Source organism: Rosa rugosa, chromosome 6, assembly GCF_958449725.1.
Source record: "Rosa rugosa chromosome 6, drRosRugo1.1, whole genome shotgun sequence".
NCBI classification, from domain to species: Eukaryota; Viridiplantae; Streptophyta; class Magnoliopsida; order Rosales; family Rosaceae; genus Rosa; species Rosa rugosa.
Window position 1 is genome coordinate 39,909,698 of NC_084825.1, and position 6,743 is coordinate 39,916,440.

The 6,743-nt window shown below is 37.9% G+C and overlaps 2 protein-coding genes across 4 annotated transcripts; one reads left to right on the forward strand and one right to left on the reverse strand.

The window, feature by feature from the left end:
• The first annotated feature begins 258 nt into the window (after positions 1-258).
• Positions 259-3,053, forward strand: LOC133715268 (uncharacterized). Of its 2 annotated transcripts, none has more exons than XM_062141704.1 (4): positions 259-611; positions 984-1,089; positions 1,409-1,499; positions 1,687-3,053. In XM_062141704.1, exons 1-4 carry the CDS (start codon positions 330-332, stop codon positions 2,837-2,839), a joined length of 1,632 nt encoding a protein of 543 aa, XP_061997688.1. In that variant the 5' UTR covers positions 259-329; the 3' UTR covers positions 2,840-3,053. The 2 variants fall into 2 exon arrangements, with proteins under 2 accessions (XP_061997688.1, XP_061997689.1); XM_062141705.1 differs by having other exon boundaries at positions 450-611; positions 995-1,089.
• Positions 3,054-3,232: 179 nt separating this feature from the next.
• Positions 3,233-6,447, reverse strand: LOC133715269 (protein DEFECTIVE IN MERISTEM SILENCING 3). 2 transcript variants are annotated; one of them, XM_062141706.1, is made up of 7 exons: positions 6,291-6,447; positions 5,584-5,674; positions 5,072-5,324; positions 4,626-4,817; positions 4,232-4,552; positions 3,956-4,153; positions 3,233-3,546 (listed from the first exon to the last, which is right to left on the reverse strand). In XM_062141706.1, the coding sequence occupies exons 1-6, from the start codon at positions 6,309-6,311 to the stop codon at positions 3,973-3,975; spliced, it is 1,059 nt and encodes a 352-aa protein (XP_061997690.1). In that variant the 5' UTR covers positions 6,312-6,447; the 3' UTR covers positions 3,233-3,546; positions 3,956-3,972. The 2 variants fall into 2 exon arrangements, with proteins under 2 accessions (XP_061997690.1, XP_061997691.1); XM_062141707.1 differs by having other exon boundaries at positions 3,948-4,153.
• Between the last annotated feature and the right edge of the window lie 296 nt (positions 6,448-6,743).

The following is a 6,743-nucleotide window of genomic DNA, read 5'->3' on the forward strand; positions in this document are numbered from 1 at the left end:
CAAAAAAGACACTAATTAATAGCAAATTAATTAGCTAGTTGTAGCATTAAACCAGTTAATAAACTAGCGGGTACGGATTGTGTTATACGAGAAACGACCGTGGTTCGATTCACGGTAAAAGTGTTAATGTTTTCGCGCGCGCACTTTTTCACAGTAACAAAAGTTAGTTCAAAACATTTGATTGGACGATAATGCCCCTCTACTACAACTCTGCCGGGGGTTTTAGAATTCACAGAGGTATAAGACTGGGAGTTCAAACTGTTCGCCCAAATCTGAAAAAAAAATTCACACTTTTTTTTTTTTTTTGTGTGGAGAAAATTAATCGGCGAATGGAGCCGGAGATTCGCCGGAGAATCGAGGAAACGGTGGTGGACATACTGAGGACGACGAGCTTGGATGAGATGACCGAGTTCAAAGTCCGAGTCGCCGCCTCGGAGCGACTCGGAATCGATCTCTCCAGTGTGGACGGCAAGAGCTTCGTCCGCGGCGTCGTCGAGAGTTTCCTGATTTCGGCCGCGGCGGAGGCGGAGCCGCCGAGCGTTCGGGAAGAGCAGGAGGCGGCGAGGTTGAAGAAGGAGGCGAATGAGGACGGAGAGCGTGTTATTTGTAAGGTGGGAAACCCTAATTTCTGGCTTTTCTGTACTGATTTTTTTTTTTTTTTTTTTTGTTAGTGTTTTGGTGACTAGAGAAAGTTGAATTCTTTGATAAATTGCTTCAATTTTGTGATGGTGCTTCAATTTTGTAATGTAACTGTTTGGCTTGTTTTGGATATTGGGAATAATGATGATAAAAGAGTGTGAAGTTTTGTGTTTGGGTTTTGAAACCCTATGGTTTGTTTGCCAATTGGAAATGAGGGTTTATATGGGAGTGTACTCATTTGTGGAAGTTCAGAGTATTTTATTGTTTTCTCACATTTTGATCATATTTTGTTTGAATCTGCTTTGGGGGTTTCTGATGGAAAGATTTCTTGTTAACCGTGGTAGCTGACGAACAGGAGAAACGTGGTGATTCATGATTTCAGAGGGAAAACATTGGTTTCGATTAGGGAATTTTATAAGAAAGGTGGAAAGGAGCTTCCTAGTGCCAGAGGTGACCATGAAACCAAACCCATACTATCTAATTTAGCTCCAGTGAAGCTGTTTTTCATCAACTTTTTTTTGTTTTTCCTGATCAAATTTTATGTTCTAATGTAATCTTCCAATCAAATTCATCATTTGCATTTACAGTCGGTTTGGTCCTGTTTGGTTATAAAGATCGACTTCTTTCATTTATAGATTCCTAGGAATATGAGTTCCTTTCAAACCATGAGCATATTTGTTTTATGCTTCAACTCAGCATCCATTTCCCCTACTCTTTGTATGCTTTAGTGGTATTGATTTACATTGATAATTTGATACTCTGTTGTTAGGAATTAGCTTGCCAGCTGAACAATGGACAACCTTCAAAAATAGTGTCCCTGCAATAGAGGAAGCAATTAAAAAGATGGAATCGAAGTTAAGGTGAGAGTGACTTATTGATATGGTTTAATGCAGTGGTGACTTGGACTCCTTTAATTCTTTTTATTTATTTGAGTTCTCTTCATATTTTGCTTTATCTTGAGTAAGTCAGCTTTGCCTTTGATAACTACTTTGTAGATGGAAATCGAGTAGTGGAATGATTGACTGACTTCTAATTGTACAAATGTAGATCTGAAATTGATAGTAAACGAACTGAAGACGGAAAAGAAACTAAAGATGGCAAACAAACTGAAGACGGTAAAGAAACTGAAGATGGTAAACAAGTTGAAGATGGCAAACGAACTGAAGGTAGCAAACGAACTGAAGATGGTAAACAAGCTGAAGATGGTAAACGAACTGAAGCTAGCAAACAAACTGAAGATGGCGAACAAAATGGAGATGGTAAACAAACTGAAGATGCTAGACAAAGTGAAGACATGTCTGCTTCATTGAATGGTGTTGCTCCTCGTGAATTTTTCTCTATTGAAACTTGCCGTTTTAATGGGAAGAACTACCCTATCTGGGCACAACAGATGGAGTTTCTGCTAAAGCAATTGAAAATTGCATATGTGCTTTTTGTTTCATGCCCAGTCATTACATTAGGCCCGGAACCAAGTACTGAAGAAATTGCTCAAGCAAAGGCTGCTGAACAGCAATGGAGGAATGATGACTCTGTGTGCCGTCGCAGCATCTTGAATGCTCTAGCTGATGATCTGTTAAATCTTTTCTCAAGGAGAACTACAACTGCAAAAGAACTGTGGGAAGATCTAAAACAATTGCATCTCTATGAGAAATTTGGAACGAAGAGATCTCTGGTTAAAAAGTATATGGAATTTCAGATGCTTGAAGGAAGACCAGTTTTGGAGCAAATTCAAGAATTTAATAACATTGCCGATTCCATTGTCACTTCTGGAATGGTGGTCGAGGAGAAATTTCATGTCAGTGCCGTTATCTCCAAGCTTCCCCCATCTTGGAAAGATGTGAGTATCAAGTTGATGTCTGAGGAGCATTTACCTTTTGCAAATATGATGGATCGTTTGAGGTTTGAAGAAGACTTGCGAACCAGGGAGCAGCAGGGGTTACCCATTAATCATGCTGGCAATCCACCAGTGAAACCCATACCAAGGATGAGAGATATGAAGCAGCGAAATATGCAATGGAAGAGGTCAGACCTGGAGATTGATGGTAGAGTTATTTGCCAATTTTGTGGCAAGAAGGGGCACATCTCTCAGAACTGTCGTTATAATAATAAGAGGAAGTTTACCAAGGATGTTAACGATGAGAGTCACAACGGATCTATGCCTATGGAGGTTAACATGCTGGAGGAGACTGTGGATGGCTAACTATATGCTACCATCCCATATGCACTAACAGCATTATTGAACTCTTAGACCAGCCAAGTACTGCTGCAGTGTATGATATGTACATGTATGCAGGTCGAAGTCTGCATTAGGATAAACGTCAATTACATGTCTTTCTTGTAAGCAGGGTTTAGAATGATCTGTAATTCTGTACCATAAGGTTTTCCAGTTGTAATGCATAACCATTCTTTCATTCTTTCTTCGAATCCAACTGATCTGAGTATCCATACACCCTATCTTGGCTCCTGAGGGAAGCTCAATTCGAAGCGACAGAACCAGCATTTCAGAGAACTTCTCTTGTTGCATTATCTTCCTTTCTTTTTTTTGTGTAGCTGAGTATTTTCATCCATTTTCTTAGGAAGAACAGAGATGCAATTAATGAAAGATGACTTAAATAATAAAATTTGTTTATCCAAATCGGAACAAAAAAATGTATAAAGAGCTGTGTTATGATTCTATTCTATATGCTAATACAAAAGAATCCCAAACTGATGAACAACATCAATACACTTGGCCCATTTTCTATTGATGCAGATATCATACAAGGTGACCGAATCAATAATGAAAAGCTAAAAGAGAAAAAAGAGAGAAAAAAAATTCAGAAAATCCAATCTTCTGACAGCTCCATCTTGGCCTACAAGCATCTGTTATATCCATTCCTCTGATTTCTCCATCTTGGCTGCATGCATCTGTTATAGCCATTAATAGAAGAAAAAAATAACTTTAATTAAAACAAATAAATCAAAGATTAGGATCAATATTCGATATTTTTTGTAATGAATGAAGATGAAGCAGCTCTTAGAATATCGAGAATAGGAGCTTTATGAGACTAATCATGGTGTAATACAGGATGGATGATCCTGGTAACAAACAACATGCTGTGCAAAATCTATCCATGGCCAGAGTCTCAATGCCCTTGTCAAAATATTGATATGAATATAGTAATGAAATTGCCAAATATTGACTTAAAAGTTCAGGGAAGCATAATTAGAATCTGATTATTTGAGTTTCACTCAATACAGATTTCTAATAATTTGCAAAGATATAGGTAATGCATGACTAAATCAATGTTATTAGTTTCAATCATTACCATAGTACCTGCTTAGAAGACAAAGTCACAGAATCGTGCTTAAGTTTATCTTGGCAAGGTCCAACAATTCTTGTTCCCTTTGCATATCCTCAGTAACATGAGTTCGCTCCAATTTAAGCTTCTTGAGCATATCCTCAGTTTCAATGTAGTTTGCAGGCATACTAGACTCTCCGGTGGTTGCTAGAAATTTAACACCTATATTTTTCCTGAGGGAATAACAATTCATGATAAGAAAAATGTCCCTAGAAGTAAACAAGTTTCTCAGAGATTAAATCCAACCAAACCTGCTTCCTAGGGCGAACACGCCACTTTCTTTAATCATCCCACCATCCAAAGACACAGCTCCATCATTTATGCATGGAAGAGCAAGAAGCATCTCCCGCCTGGTCTTGTAAACTTGTAGGCGAGAAAAGAGGCTATAGAATAGTGTCTCTCTGAGTCCATGCCCACCAGTAGTGAGAGAAAGTAAGTTTCTTTTATCCAAATTGATCATGTTCACTGCATAATCAAGAAAGCCATGAGGACACTCCCCATTCGGTAATTGGGGTTTAGGAAGAGCAAGCTTCCTTTGTGGGTTATCAGCTACAAACCCACCAACATATGGCCTGAAAATAAAGAACAATTAGAAAGCATATAAGAAATGAAAACTTCAAAGACAGCAGTAGATGGGTAACTTGCCTCAAATCTTCGAGACATATAACTTGAAAGCGCCCTTTTATACTGTTCCCAATAGAAGAACCTAGTCCATGAATACCAGCACTGCTGATTATCATGCCATCCCCATCATACTTCTCTAGAACCTTAACACCTTCATACGTCCTGCATACAATTGCTAGCATAGTTTCCAGTCCCAAGTACTCTGAGAGAATCCTAATCCAAAGTAAAAGGAAGCAACATGTCAAGTACTCTTTCCCTTTGTACTGGAAATTCTCAATGACTATCATCGCTTTTGACAGACCCCATATAAATCCCACATACTAAACAAGACTAATCGATAAAAGGTTGGTTGAAAACAAAAAAGAACCCACTGAAAATAAAGATCCAAGGAAATGTTGTTTATCAAGCCAAAAACTCTCTTTAATAGCTCGATATCAAGAGAAAGTAGTGGATGATAAGAATGTAACCTGCTAAGGTTGTCATCATCAATTCTTCCAAGAGAGGCAACAACACCAATGATACCCAGCATATCCTTAGTCAGAGCCAAATTCAAAGCCTGAGTCGCATGATGAGATTTCATTGGTTTCAGCTTGCACAATAAGGCAGCTGCAGATTTTTCATGCCGCATAATCTGTTCTGTTTCTTCCTCCTCCACATGAGTAGCACCATTTTCATCTGCTGTTCCATTCCCATTCCCTGAATGATGCTTTGCAAGACGTACTAGCAAGTAGCAACCAAGTCAGCACAGTGTAAATCTGGCAGAGTACCATATTTAGGACATGCTAGAATGAAACAGTAGATCTTTGAAGATCAAAATAACGTCATGCTAGCTTAACACTTGCCGGAGCCGGAACCCAAAATAACTTTCACAACAGTTTAGTAAATTACAGATTGATCAAAAGGCACCACACTTTTAGGTCTAATTTCCATAGAAAATTCGGAAGTGGAGGAAGAAAAAAGAAAAGATAATGAAGGTTACCTTGCAAATTAAGGATAGAATGACTCAAGCGGTTTATCTCAGTCTGCAGAAACTTAATATTATCTTCATGCCGCTTGATTTCTAGATTATTCTGCAGAATTTGTTAAAACCAGCAAATGAGATATTGGCTGTTGTTGATTCAGCATATGGTAACAGTTTGCAGCAATTACTCAATGCATATAGACATAGTACAACAGCTCAAACTTGGACAGCAGTAAGTTAAATTTACAAAAAAGTATCATACATCACAAATTCACATAGCAAGGCCACCACATTTTTAAACTAGGCTCGACTTTTATACCTACCAAAGTTCTAATTATTCAAAAAAAAAAAAATAATGTACAATTCCATTTCTAGCATATATCTGATAAATTTCCAAATTCTTTTCTGGGTTTTACATACCCAAGTAAAATACACAACTAAACTTTCATTTCAACTACATGGATCTCAGTACCAACCTCATGCAACTTATGCATCTCTCTAGTTTATAACGAACTTGCACATACCCAGAAGCCTTTTCTACTATAAGATTCCAACAAGCACAGAACAATGTAAAATTAAGGGTGCCGGAACAATATAAGAAACAAGAACATTTACTTCAGTTCATAGAATTTAAAGGCGGGGGACATAGAGAAAGAAGAAGTTAGTGCGACAAAAATGAAATTAAGCATTGATGAAATAGTAAATAAAATGGGCAGAGATATAACCTGGTGGGTTGGTTTCGACATGCCGGAGAAGAAGATGACTGTCCAGACCAAAGAGAGAAGAAAGAAGAAAGAAGACTGAAGGCGCTCAGTTTCAGTGTCTGGTTTTGCTTCGTTTATGGGAGAGTTCCAAAACACAGTGGTACTTGTAAAGCCTTGTTGGCAATTTTCCGTTAAGTGCATAGTTGGCGTGGACCACGTCAAAATAGGATTACTTAGTTCATCGTTTTTATAGGATTACATCTTACTTAATTCATCTTCTACATAATATTTTTTTATGTGTAATTCAGGGATAGAATGAAATCTCTTCTCAAAAAAGGGATAAAATTGTTGTAAAACAGAAAAGTTTTTGAAAGAGAGAGAGAGAGAGAGAGTTTGGACACAGAGAATGAGATATCTTCTATTCATCTCACTATGAGGTTTATATAGGGCTTACATCTTGTGTACAAAAGGTAA

Excerpts from the sequence above, each read along its gene's own strand:
- LOC133715268 (XM_062141704.1), top strand. The coding sequence starts at position 330 with ATGGAGCCGGAGATTCGCCGGAGAATCGAGGAAACGGTGGTGGACATA. Across the intron at positions 612-983 it reads GAGAGCGTGTTATTTGTAAG|CTGACGAACAGGAGAAACGT; the intron begins GTGGGAAACCCT and ends TAACCGTGGTAG. Across the intron at positions 1,090-1,408 it reads GGAGCTTCCTAGTGCCAGAG|GAATTAGCTTGCCAGCTGAA; the intron begins GTGACCATGAAA and ends CTCTGTTGTTAG.
- LOC133715269 (XM_062141706.1), bottom strand. The coding sequence starts at position 6,311 with ATGTCGAAACCAACCCACCAG. Across the intron at positions 5,675-6,290 it reads TGTCGAAACCAACCCACCAG|AATAATCTAGAAATCAAGCG; the intron begins GTTATATCTCTG and ends CAAATTCTGCAG. Across the intron at positions 4,553-4,625 it reads ATATGTCTCGAAGATTTGAG|GCCATATGTTGGTGGGTTTG; the intron begins GCAAGTTACCCA and ends CTTTATTTTCAG.